The sequence below is a fragment of the Oryctolagus cuniculus genome, chromosome 5 (assembly GCF_964237555.1).
Source record: "Oryctolagus cuniculus chromosome 5, mOryCun1.1, whole genome shotgun sequence".
Lineage (NCBI taxonomy): Eukaryota > Metazoa > Chordata > Mammalia > Lagomorpha > Leporidae > Oryctolagus > Oryctolagus cuniculus.
In genome coordinates, this window is record NC_091436.1 from 70,911,695 (window position 1) to 70,925,725 (window position 14,031).

Genomic DNA, 14,031 nt, shown 5'->3' on the forward strand with positions numbered 1-14,031 from the left:
GGTGATTACTGATGCCATAAACAAGAGTGTCAATTTGTTAAGTCAACAACAGGAGTCACTGTGCACTTACTCCTCATGGAGGATCTTTGTCCTTAGTGTGCTGTACATTGAGATTTAATGCTATAACTAGTACTCAAACAGTATTTTTCACTTTATGTTTCTGTGTGGGAGCAAACTGTTGAAATCTTTACTTAATGTATGCTAAACTGATCTTCTGTATATAAAGAGAATTGAAAATGAATCTTGATGTGAATGGAAGGGGAGAGGGAGTAGATAAGGGGAGGGTTGCAGGTGGGAGGGACGTTATGGGGGGAAATCCATTGTAATCTATAAGCTGTACTTTGGAAATTTATATTCATTAAATAAAAGTTAAAAAAAATCTTAAAAAAAATAAAAAAATAAAAATAAATATTGTTGGAAAGTTTACTTATAAGTTGAAAAAAAGACTATCCAGAAAATTTTTTCAGGGGCTGGCACTGTGGCATAGTAAACTAAAACTCAGCTTGTGGCACCAGCATCCCATGTGGACACCAGTTCAACTCCTGGCTGCTCCTCTTCCAATCCAGCTCTCTGCTATGGCCTGGGAAAGCAGTGGAAAATGGCCCAAGTGCTTGGGCCCCTGCACTCACATGGGAGACCTGGAAGAAGCTCCTAGTTCCTGGCTTCAAATTGGCCCAGCTTTAGCCATTGTGGCCATTTAGGAGAGTGAACAAGTGGATGGAAGGAAGACCTTTCTCCCTGTCTCTTCTTTTCTCTGTCTGTTACTTTACCTCTCTAATAAATAAACAAATATAATAAAAAAAGAAAATTTTTCTAGTTGAATGTTTGGAAATTTGCTTTATACCCTATATTTTAATAAGGGTGCCAGGGAAAAATATTAACTCAGTCCACATCCTGTTTATAAGCTTTAAGTCAAACTCTCAACTCAAAATGAAATGTTTTTTTATGAAAGCTGACCAATGTTAAGATTGGAGTTTTAGCAGTCATTTATTGAATATCCACTATTGGATGTTAGTGGGAAGGTTGTACAGCCACAATTACTATATATGAACTCCAAAACCATAGGGACTACTGCTAGGCTTGCCCACTGTATGTCCCCAGTGCCTGTCATGTTCTTGTTGAATGACCACAGACTAGAAGAGGAGCTAAGGGAAGCACAAAAATAGTTTGAAAATAAAAGGTAACCAGTAATAAATCTTTAAGAAAGGGACATATGACATTTTTGGATGCTCAAAAAGATAAAGCATCTCTTTAAAATACAGGAAATGCTGTATTTTAATTCAGTCGTTAGAGTAGCAGACCTCTTCCCCCATATGTACATATGAGAGTTTCTCTTTTTTCTCTTCTTTTTAAAAGTTTTTCTGAGTTTCTGGCTCAGATCTGGCATGAGAATGAGAATTTGTAGTTTTATCAAGTTCTCAGGGAACACTGATGTTGATGCCCCTTTCAGAATCATGTTTTTTGAAATTATTTGAACTTAATATTCTAAAGAACATAGGTTAAAGCTAGTTGGGAAGAGTTGAAAGCAAGAAAAATAAGTGAGTTTGCTAGTCAAGTGCAGGCGTAAACCAGGAGTCTATAAATTTCCCACCCCTAGTCTCCTTTAACCTGTGCAACAGCCAATTCCAAACATACCATGTAATAGAAAACATCATTCCTCAACATTTTCCTGTGGGACACCCATCTGCCATGACGTTGTATCTTTGTCAGATTATTCCCATTCCTGGTCTTCCTTCTTAGCAGAACTTTCCAAGATGGAGATTTTGACACAAGATTTCACATTTCAATCAATCAATCAATCAATCTATGTATCTTTCCATCTATCTATCTACCTATCTATATATCTATTATCTTTCTTTCTGAAAGACAGTGTGACAGAGAGAGAAGCAATCTTTTGCTTCTTCCCTCTTGTTTTCAAATACCTCATTAATTTTTTATTCCTCATTCACCTTGTTCAACCTTCTTACAGAAATTGTTAAGTGTAACTGTTTTAAATATATTCCCAGACATATACGTGCACGTATACATGCACAGAAGAGAAAAAAATAGTTATATGAGTGTCAGTTTATAAAAATCATACACTGGTTTAACCATTTGGTTTTTTAGGCCAAATCAATTTTACTTATGTTTATTACCCTAACAGTTGTAGACAAGGCACCAGCTGTGACAGATAGTCAGTTTTCCCAGAAAAGAGTAGTAGCACTTCTTGGAACTTCTTAATAATGTAATCTCTTGGCTTGTCCCAGACCTACCTGATCAGGGCAGAGAATCAGTAATCTGTATACTTAACAAAAGAGCCAGGTGCTGTTGAAGCTTTCTATAATTGGAAGCCATTGGCTTCCTAAATGTATCTTTTCACTTCCATGATATCCTTTGATCTTTATGGTAATCCTGAGATACATGATATCATTATCTATGCCTTTTGGGAATTAAGAATTGAGAAAGTGAAATAATTTATCCTAGATCACACTGGTATGTATGAGTGCCTAAAGTAGAATTTTTGGTTTTTTACGTAGTCCTTTCCTTTGAATACAGTCTGACACAATATCAGTGACTTAAGCCTTCCACTTTTTTCAGTAGTTATTATCTGAATATTTACTCTTTCATTAATTTAAGTCAGCATCTTATATGAAGAACAGTTTCTTTGAGAATTCAAATAATTAAGACCAGAACTGAAATTCATACACTTTATTTGCTGGAACAACGCTGGTTCCATCATACATTTTGAAATTAAATGATTTTTAAACTAAAAATAGCCATGTAAAATATTTTAAAATGTATACCCTAACCTCAGACAAAAGCTTAAACAGCTTATAAAACAATCTAATTTAAATTCAACATCATTTTTAACGTGATCTTACAATTCCAATTTTATTTCAATGACATATGCACATTTAACTGCTTCTCAGTTACCAAAAGTATTTCTAAGATGATTTTGGAGTTATGAAACAATACCATCCTCTCTGCTATAATTGCCATATAAGTCTATTTAAATTAATTAACCAAATTAACAAACCATAAAATCAGATATGTTTATGGTCACCCAAAACCTTGTAATGACTTCTGTTGGAGCCTCCACACAGAAAATTCTTAATAAGAAAAATAGTTTCTTTTACTGAACAAGACATGATGGATACTTTAATAAAAAGAGATTGCTACTTAAAGTTGTAAGTAATATTTCTCTTGGCTACTGTAGAAAATAATTTACAAAATGATAAGTAGACAAGTCAGACTGCAATAATTAATGAAGGTTTAGGATCATATTTTATTTTCCCTTATGTTCTCTATATCTGTTATTTCAACCAGATTTACATAATGTGGCATTTGAATTATAGAGAATAGAAATCTAGTAGTATTATAATACCCTGGCCCATCTGGGAAATGATCTCGGGGCCATACTGATTATATAAAATATCTTAAAATTTGCTAATAATTCATAGGTATAGACAAATGAAGATAGATTATAAGAAGTTATTTGGTATTTTTTTCTGGTTTTTTTTTATTAGCACACAATTTTTTTTCCTTTTTTTAAGTTTGATGTATAGCAGAATTTTATTTTATTTGAAATGAAGAGAGACAGAGACCTTACTCACGGATTCACTCTCCAACTCCTCCTGATGGCTGGAGCTGGGCAGGGCCAAAGTCAGGAGCTCAGAACTCATTTCTAGTCTCCCACAGGGATAACAGAGACCCAAGTAGTTGAACCATCACCAATGCCTCCTTCCATAGAAGGAACCATGAATTGAGAGTAAAGACCCAAACCCAGGCACTGTGACATGGGATGCAGGCATCCCAAGTGGTGACTTAACCACTTCACCAAATGCCTACATGATACATCATATCTGTACATATGTATAAGCATAGTACAATAGTTCAAAACATATATACAGTGTATTGGATTTTAAAAGTCCGTGTTTATTTATGTTTCCTTTTAAAGTTCTTAAAACTTTGGGGGAGAAAAGTTAAGTTGGTGGTAATTATTAACTTACACATTGTACAGTGATCATCTCAGCATTTATTAATAATTCAACTTATGCACCCTACCCTTGATAGTCTTGTTCAGTTGATTTTAGGGAAAGACTCAGAAATCTGTTTTAACAAGCATCAGCAGGGATCCTGATGAATTAGTTCCTGGTCTCAGTGTAAGAAACTTTGGAAGAGAATGTGCTTCTTCAAGCTAACACTAAAGTTACCAAAGCTAAATATGTCAAATAGTAGTTTAACCTCCTCTGTGCAACCTGTATGCTGCTTCTACAGCCAATTAAGATGTTTGTCCTAGTAATTCTTTTCACCTCATAATAGTGTTCCAGTTTGGAGCCTTGCATTATAGTTATCATTGTATTTCTGTTGTCCGTACAATAGCAGCATGTAAATATTTACTCTGTAAAATATCTTTCAGTGAGCAAATGGAGACCCACTAGTTCAATGTTTATAGAGTCCCCCTTTATCCATACTCCATTCATCCTTTGTTTCAGCTGCCTAAATTATTTGTACAGTTTTTGAGAAAATTTCTTTACATTTTTTTAAATTCGAACAGCAGAGACATGGGAGACAGATCTTCCATCCACTGGCTCATTCCCCAAATACTCACCACACCAGGGTGGTACCAGGCTGAACCTAGGAGCTTTGGGTTTCCATCTGGGTCTCCCACATAGGTGGCAGGGACCCAAGTACATGAGTCACTATCTGCTGCCTCCCAGGCATGCATTAGTAGGAAACTGGATTGGAAGAGGGACTCAAACTAGGCATTCCAATGTGCAGTGTGGTCCTGAGTGGTGACGACTTCTGCACCCAACACTTTGCATCAGTTTGTTCAGTCTTATTTCACAACTTGCATGGGAGGGACTGTGTCTTTCCTATTTTCATATGTCTCCTTTTAACTATTTTACACGTACGTGACCAGTAAATGTTTATCAGATATAAAATATTTGTTTTTACCTGACCCATCATACTGGATTCTTAGCTCCAGAGACCTTGTCTCTCTTTTGCACAGTTTTCTTAGGGCTTGATTGTATGTACTCAAAAATATTTGGGTGATAAAAATATTTTATTCAGATTGTCTTAAAATTTAATGTTGAGGGTTAATGAGCTTTTATGTATGATGAAATGTATGTAAGAGGAAAAATCTGCCTTTTCTATTAAAAGAAAAGTCAAATGTGTGTGCCACCTTTTTCAAGAGATAAGATGGTAGAGTTTGACAGATTCTGAACTAATAAAGCTTCAACGGGGCATTAAATAACTCAAGTGAGTAATTATGAAAAAACCACAACTTGAGCTTAAAAGACAATTTCTTTTTTAATTTGTTTTTTTTTTTTTTAATTTTTAATTGAATGGTGTCTCTCAACATTCTGTATGGCAAAGATGTGACGCATGCAAGCTAGAGAGCCTATCCAAATCAAATTTGTTTTCTCTTCTTGAAAGTAAGGAAAACAGAAGAAACTTTCAAGTACTTGCAAACCTCCCTGAAATAACTCCATTAGTACACTCATTTTAAATAGTCTTATAATCAAATTTCTTTTCAAAATGCATCAGTATCAGCAAATAAGTTAGAGCTCTGTTAAAATGTGAATTCTCAATCTTTATGCCTTTGATGACTGAGATTAACTTATGTTAAATATCTCCTTATGACTTGCAATGCTTCTTTACGCTTTGGAAGTTTTTTCATTTGGGGAAATTATGATCTTCTCCAAATTATCTGTTCTCCTTTTTACTTTGTACCCTGGAAAACTATTAGTTATTTAAGCATTCCAGTTTCTTGGGTGATTGTTACTGGAGATTTTGCTCTACTGTGGATTTTAATCTTTCTGATACGTGGACAAATTTATAAATATAGGATTGCTATTGACTAAATATGTAACAGTGCTTTAGGTTCCCCTGTCTCCAGTCTTGTCAAATCTCAGTCTCATCCCCTTTTTCATGTTTGCTAGTCCTCAAAATTATCCTTTTCTATTGGTCCACTCACATGAGCCTATCAATTCCCTGACTAAAACATTGCTTGCATAGCCTTTAGATATGTAGGCTTGTAAATAATGTTAATGTAGTACCTTCTAGAAAAACATAATTAACAGAGGAATATAAAGAGGTATTAAGAAAAATTTAAAAATATTAAGGTATTAGGAAGACAAGATTTAAGAACTCTGGCTCAGGCCTAAGGAAAATGCTAAGGGATGTCAGTTTGGTTGGAAGCTCTGGAGAGAACTTGTCATTCATGACACCCATACTTGTCCTTAGATCTTTTATTTCATTTTGGTAACAGTGTCAAAGTTGTGTAATGCTGCACATATTCACACTATAAAGAATTGGGAAATACTGTTGATCTGTATGAAAGAATAAAATTATTTGTGTCTTGTGACAGATCTTTGGAAGGCTGAGATTGAGCTGATTTAGCAAAGAGGTGGAGCCAAAGAAGGAATATTCCTGGGGAGAGGAAGCAGGCACTGATAGGCAGCAAAGGCAGACCACTGGGATCACTCCATTATTATATCCTCTTCCACTGTATTCATACCTTGCCTGGTGACTGTCCCTGAAAGTACTTTCTACCTCACTTCTCCATGACAAAGCATCCAGACAGCATGTCTCTACCGGAGAGATCAGATTTGCAGTCACTTTGTGAACAGTCCTATGGAAAAGCCTACCAAAACACAAAATTTCAGGTGTTTCTCAGATATTTTCCTCTCCAATAGTCCTGTTAGCTCTTTATTTTGGGTGTTTGTTTTTAGATATTATTTCTTGCAAACAGGTTTGTTTTTTATTGCTTTGAATTTCTTTAAACATCTTATGTATCTGAAAATTTCATTCAGTGTAGAAATCATCAAAGGAGAAATCATCCTCTCCATATATCCATATTCTGTCCCTGAAATAAACAGTTGTGACTGTGAATCTTGTCTTCAAAGAAAAAATGCAAAAATTAAATGCTAAATTTTGTAGAATTCATTAAATTCTAACTTTTACCAGTTTATAAAAGGCTAAAAGAAAGTCTTGTTCTTGAATTTTATTTAAATTGCTTTATCTTAAATATTTTGTTTTAAAATAAAATATTATTCATAAATTAGGAACTATATTTTGAAAAATTTACGGTTATTTATATAGCGTGATTTTCAGGCTAATTTAACCTGTAATTGATTAGATTGGAATATTAAATATACCATTGTTCTCTGTTTTAGGTCATGGTGTTTGTACATGCTCGAAATGCTACCGTGAGAACAGCCATGTCTCTAATAGAAAGAGCAAAAAATTGTGGCCAGATATCCTGCTTTTTACCTACCCAAGGACCTGAATATGGACATGCAGAAAAACAGGTAGGGAACAAATGGCAGCAAGAGGACATGAGCTAAAGCACAATATGTGCCATGTATGCAGATATTTTATATGTGAAAGATGCACCATCTCTGGTTTCCAAGAAATAATTAGATGGATTTATCATGTTGTAATCTTAACTTTTTTCTTGACTTAATGATCTTTGAAAAGGTCCTGCTGAGGTCACTTATCATTTCTGTCCCTTTCACTTTAATTGAAGTGTTTCATCCTGCCCTTTATAATTAAAATATAAAATGCAGTTAAATTTCTTAAAAATGTTGACATCTAATGGGTTCATTATTGTTATTTTAAAGAATTAATGGAAAAATGTTTAAGTTTCTCACATTTAATTGCTAAAGCTCATATTGACAGCTGTAACTTAAATAAACAAAAAGACTTCTTATGACTATAAAGAGATTCTGAGACCAATACATTTGAAAACAGTTGCCTCACTATTCAGTGTGAGCTCAGAGGACCAGAAAGCATTGGGATCACCTGAGAGCTGATTAGCAGCCCACCCCAGATTTGCTAAGAATCTGTGTTTTAGTGGATCTGTAGGTGATTTTATACACATTTCAGTTGTATAACACAGAATTGGCTAGTTGTGACAGAGTCTATAAGTTACTCTCTGTCCCTTTTCAGAAAAAATTTATTTACCCCAGTTATGAAAATAAGTTTTGAAATTAAAGTAAAAAATCTGTTGGCATAAACTGAAAGTAGCTTCAACATCTTTAGATTTATCCAATTGTTTACTGAACAGCTGCTGGCCCTTTCATATTAATTAGTAAAATGTATTTGTCATGACTGTAGTGTAAATTTCACCAATTTATATTTATGTTTTAAATTCTGAGTATGATAAGCTATTGCCAGGCATTCTGTACATCAGATTCTTTCAATTTAGACCTAAATCTCAAATTTATAACCGTCTTTGAGAAGTCAACTTGGTAATCCCAAGTATTATTTCATTTCTTTCAAGCTAAAACACAGTTCCATAGTGTTTAAAAGCCAAGCCTTGAGAGCCACCTTGTGGATTTCTGGTTACTTCATAACTCTAACTTCAGAGAGCTGTTTCCATTATAAATAATTCAGGTTTATTATTTAATTGTCATAGTGATGTTTATTGAGTGTTTACAAGGGCCAGGCTATTTTGTTTTTCTTGCTTTACATAACTCATTTAGTCCTAATGACAATCTCTGTTGTTTGTGCTATTATTACCCCTAGATATGGTGTAAGTGTAAGTAATTCCAATGCATTACAAAATATTCTAGAGTATATAGATATAACTTATATAGAGAAGTTTTCAAATGACGTTCATGTAAGGCAATGTCACTGAACATAAACACAGATCACTATTCTGAAAGAAATGGAAAGTTTAATATGACTGATAGGCTTCTGAGAATCTCTAATAATTTTTATTATATATGATATTTATCCTGATCCAATTATTAATATTGTTTTTTTAAAGATTTATTTATTTATTTACAAATCAGAGTTACACAGAGAAGTTGGGGGGGGAGTCTTTCATCTGATGATTCACTCCCCAATTGGCCGCAATGGCCAGAGCTGTGCCGATCCAAAGCCAGGAGCAGGAGCTTTTTCCAGGTTTCCCACACGGGTGCAGGGGCCCAAGGACTTGGGCATCTTCTACTGCTTTTCCAGGCCATAGCAGAGAACTGGATCAGAAGTGGAGCAGCTGGGACTAGAACCGGCACCCATATGGGATGCCGGCACTTCAGGGCAGGGCATTAACCTGCTGTACCACAGCACTGGCCCCTATTGTATTTTTTGAAAATAAAATGAATTCCTCTCAGATTTATTAGGCACACATTTTCAAGGAACATTGTTCTGTTCCTGTCATCCCCAGCCCTTCACTTAATATTTGTGTGATGGACAACCAAAATTACTTTTATTCCTCTGAGACTGATATTGTAATTGATGTTTTCATTTAATTTTCTCACTTGACTGTACTACTCTTCTGTCTTTTAAAGATCCTTATCTGTGTTACAGATAAGGAAACTGAAACCGAGAAAGTCAATAATTTTCATGGAGATTCTCATGTATAAAGTAATGAAGCACTGGTTTGAAGCAGTCTGACTCCCAAGGCCACCCTTTTTACTACACAGTGCTATTTGTCCAAGAGTAAACAGATCAAATCCAATCAGAGATTTTCTAAAGCCTAAAGGTCATTAAGTCTTTTTTTTAAAGGATCATTTCTTCAAGCTAACTGTATCCCTCAGTCCTTTGGAGACATTTTTCGAAGGTTGGCCCTCTGTCGTGCATAATATAAGGTTAGGATCATCTTGATCATCCTTCTGTTTCCTCAAAGCCCCAGAATTGAAGAGTAACCACTTAGCTGCTAGTCATACATTTCTTCCTATTTCTCAAAGTAACGTTGGACCTGGACCTTGCATGCCGTTCCCACATTTTTGAAAAATAAACGCTTGAGTATTCAAAAAATTAAAATAAAATTAGAAGTAGAATTTGCTATGGTAGCACGTAAAATTTAGCCTTATAACTCCTCCTAATGGAAGTACAGCCAAATCCCTACCATGACGCAGTGATGCTTTACCCCACATTGTTTAATGTAACCAGCTCAATTTCTGACTTACCAAGGAAGCTCTTTAAAAAGCGCTTCTTTACAGTTTTATTTAACACAGCATAACTTATTTGTATAAATAATAAATAAAATAAAATTAATAAGTAAAACTCCATTCTCTGTCACTGTGTGTATGTTTGATGTAATAACAATATTTCTATGCCCTAGCCATAAATCATAATGAATCTTTTCTCTCCAGTACTAACAGTTAATTCTTCAGGACTCCTCATATCATTCCCATCTTTAATATCAGAGTTACCTCAGATGAAAAACTACCCGTATTAACAAATTGTTTCATGAAGCAAGAAGGTAGAGAAATGAAGGTGGGAAAGTGGAGTACCCAAGAGGAGGATAAGCTGAAGAGATGGGACTTGAGATTCCCTCTGGCACGGAAGTGTCTCAGGAATGCCAAATGAGGCCAAAGCTTGTGATTTCACCTTGAGAAGCTTTCTGGTCTTAGGTAGCTGAAGATTTTGTACAACTTTTCTAACAAGGGGCCAGTGCTGTGGCATAGCAAATAAGGCCACTGCCTGCAATGCCAGCATCCCATGTGGACACCAGTTTGAGTCTCGGCTGCTCCACTTCCAATCCAATTCTCTGCTATGGCCTGAGAAAGCAGTAGAGGATGTCCCAAGTCCTTGGGCCCCTGCACCCATTGTGGGAGACCTGGAAGAAGCTCCTGGCTCCTGCCTTCAGATCAGCACAGCTCCAGCCATTGTGGTCAACTGGGGAGTGAACCAGTATATGGAGAACCTCTCTCTCTCTCTTGCCTGTCCTCTCTCTGTCTAACTCTGACTTTCAAGTAAATGATCTGAAAAATTAAAAAAAAAAAAATGTCTAACAAATAAAAGAATAATAGGGTGAGTAATATCTATCCTTATGGCTTACTTCAGAAGCAAATGGGATAAGGTATGAAATTATGTTGGCAACTGGGTGACCAATGTGAAGACTTTAGAATATCATATCACAGAAATTATTTTTTAGAGATTTATTTACTTACTTGAGAAGCAGAGTTACAAGCAGAGCGAGAAAGAGAGAGAGAGATCTTCTATCCACTGATTCGCACACCAACTGGCTGCAACTGCTGGAGCTGGGCTGATCCAAAGCCAGGAGCCATGAGCTACTTCTGGATCTCCCACATGGGTGCAGGGGCCCAAGCAGTTGGGCCATCTTCTACTGCTTTCCCAGGCCATCAACAGGGAGCCAGATCATAAGTGGAGCAGCTGGGACTTGAACCAGCACCCACATGCGATGCTGGCACCACAGGCAGATGTTTAACCACAGCACAGGCCCTAGAAATCTATTTTTAAATGTATGTATTAATAATTATAGTTAAAAATGCCAACAGCCAGCTTGCCTCCCTTCTTTTTGTACTGACAGAGTGATGAATACTAGTGATAATGAGGCAGCGTTTTGTTAGAGTACTTCCAAGAGAGGAATGCGCAAGTTGAGAGAGCATGTGACACCCTTTCTTCCTGGTTTGTGTCTTTTATCTGTAAAGTATGAGGGATATTGACTGGTGATGTGACCATGACACTCATGGTTGGCATTTGTGATTGACATGTGGGGTTGCATAGCTCAGGGCTGTCTGTGCCCATGGCTGTAACCTAGACTTTTCTGGTTTAGCTAAGCTCCCATTTTGTCAGGATATCTTAACAATAAATTAAAGCTTAAAGTGGGTAGTCTTGCATGTGTCCTGGGAAAGAGCAGGGTCCTTGGTTTCCCTGTTGGAGGATCTTGTGGCCCCTTTGCAGTCACTTTTGTCTAATTATTTGCCTGACAAAAGGGTAATGAACAATATGTATATAATTTCCCTAAATTGCCATGCATATTATTATTTTTAAACCTTCCCTACAAATATACTATCTTAACAAGCCACTGTTGAGAGCCAACATTGTGGCAGAGTGGATTAAGCCGCTAATTTGAGTCCCAGCCACTCTACTGCTAATCCAGCTCCCTGCTAATGAACCTGGGAAGGCAGTTGAAGATGGCCCAAGTAGTTGGCCCCTGCTTCCCACATGGGAGACCCAGATGGAGTTCCTGACCCGTCACATGCTTGCTGTCATGCTTGCTCCCTCTCTCAGCTTTTCAAATGAAAAAAAATCTTAAGTTAAAAAAAAAAAAAGGAGGCCACTGTTTTCTAAAAACTATCTCAAGGAATAGTAGCAGTTGATGTCCATAAAGTAAAATTACATCGGGGACACTGGTCCTTAAATTATAAAGCTATTGTTTTTAATTATGCTTTTAAGTTAAATGAATATTTCAGTTAGAATACTTAGATTCTGTTTCACTCAAAGTCTCAAGTGAAATCAAATTTTTCCTTTAGGGACAAGATTTTGAACAAATTTTAAATATTCTAGGAGTGAAGTGAATATTCCTACCCACCCTTTACTGTATTTTTTTTATTTATGGGCAGTGGTCTGTGTTCAGGTTTTTTACACATCAGTGATATTGAGAGCTTTCATTTTAAGTAGAATTGATCTATCATGCAATAAGGCTCATGAATGTAGCTATTGGAAATGTCTGTTTTAACAAGCTAGAACACTGGAAAGAATCCAATGATCTGTACCTTTAAGCTACTTTAAAGTGTAATTTTTGTGTCTTTTTATTATCTAGTTCTACCAACCATCTCCTTGTGTCCATAGCTTCAACTTAAGCCTTTTCATAAGTCAATGACTACTGCAATTGATGGAAATTTAATACAGATTATCTAATAGTTAATATGAATAGCTTTCTTGATTTCTGCTTTATTAGGTTCACAGTGTCACTATGGCCAAATAAAATTAGAGCTTTCTCTTCCTGGAATTAGATGATATCTGCTAAATAAAGACTGTAGCAGAGGTATAAAATAGCCTTGTTTCTTACACTTTTAAACTACATGCAAAATAATATCTTCTTAGAGTTTACTCTTTCCTCAACTATATATTATCAGCTTCCCAACTTCGATTCCTTTTTGAGACCAACAGAGTAGCTCCATCGTGTGCTGCAACCATGGAGAAGGAATGTCAAAAATTAATTAACATTTTAAAAATAAAACCAAAGAAAATTAGCAAAAAATTCAACTGATTGCCTGATTAGATTTTTATATGCATTCCATTTCTATTCTCAGAGGAAGGTAACCTCATATAGAATAAAGCCTCTGGATCTAGGCAAACCTGCATTTTAATTTTGATTCACATAATTTAATATAGCCTTTTTAAGTTACTCAATCCACAATTTCGTCACAAAGTGGCAATGGTAACTATATATTTTTGTAATAAAAAAACTTCTATATATATAGAATGTATGTATATATTTATACTTTGCATAACATAGCACACACTCTGTAAACGATTGCCTGTAAGCTTTGAGAGGAAAGAATATAACAGCATGAAATAGTGATAGAGGTGACATTTTAATTTAAAGCTTTAGAGCAAAAAATAGTATTGAATTGCCAAAGGCAGTGAACACAGAGGTAAAAACACTTGACCAGCTTCAATAGACTTGTTAATATCTACATCTGTTTGTTTATCCTTGTTAAATTTAACAACTAAAACATGAAGTTTCCAGTAGGTAGATGAGCAAAAAGAGAGAATATAATGAGTAAACAAACTGTGGATGAATAAAGTTTATTAAACATTTTATAAATTAATAAATTATTTATTCTTAAACTCAACAGATCATCAAAAGCTGGACAGGGCAGTATCCAGTTCTGAATATAATTTGAAGGTTTGTTATACTGTTAGATTTTCTGTGGCATGGTTCAGTTTTTTAAAAGGTATATTTTAAGAGCCAAACTTTTCTTCAGAGTCCTTTACCATGGAAAAATGAAAAGAAAGTTAATATATGCCAGTATTTTCACTCTAACACATAATTTATAATGAAAAATAAACCTATACTACTCTATACCTAGCAGTGATAGAGTTTTAAAGTATAGATGGCAACTCAATTAAATATTAGACATCTCTTTAGAATTTTAGATTATATAACAATACATTCAGTTCTAAATTAATACATTAGTTTTAATTTAATAGGTCATTTGTCTGGACTGGCTCTGTAACTAGTAAGTGACTGAAAAAGGAAGGGTTTCTGTCTTTAAGACGCAGACAGGGCTGGCACCATGGCTCAGTATGCCAGTCCTCTGCCTGCGGCGCTGGCAC

At 35.5% G+C, this 14,031-nt stretch overlaps 1 protein-coding gene across 1 annotated transcript in view; it reads left to right on the forward strand.

Moving 5' to 3' along the window:
* ASCC3 (activating signal cointegrator 1 complex subunit 3) overlaps positions 1 to 14,031 on the forward strand; it is a 366,541-nt gene that overhangs the window by 166,303 nt on the left and 186,207 nt on the right. Inside the window, exon 14 of the mRNA XM_002714874.5 lies at positions 7,164 to 7,298. Coding sequence (XP_002714920.2) covers positions 7,164 to 7,298 — 135 coding nt within the window. The remainder of the gene's footprint in view (positions 1 to 7,163; positions 7,299 to 14,031) is intronic.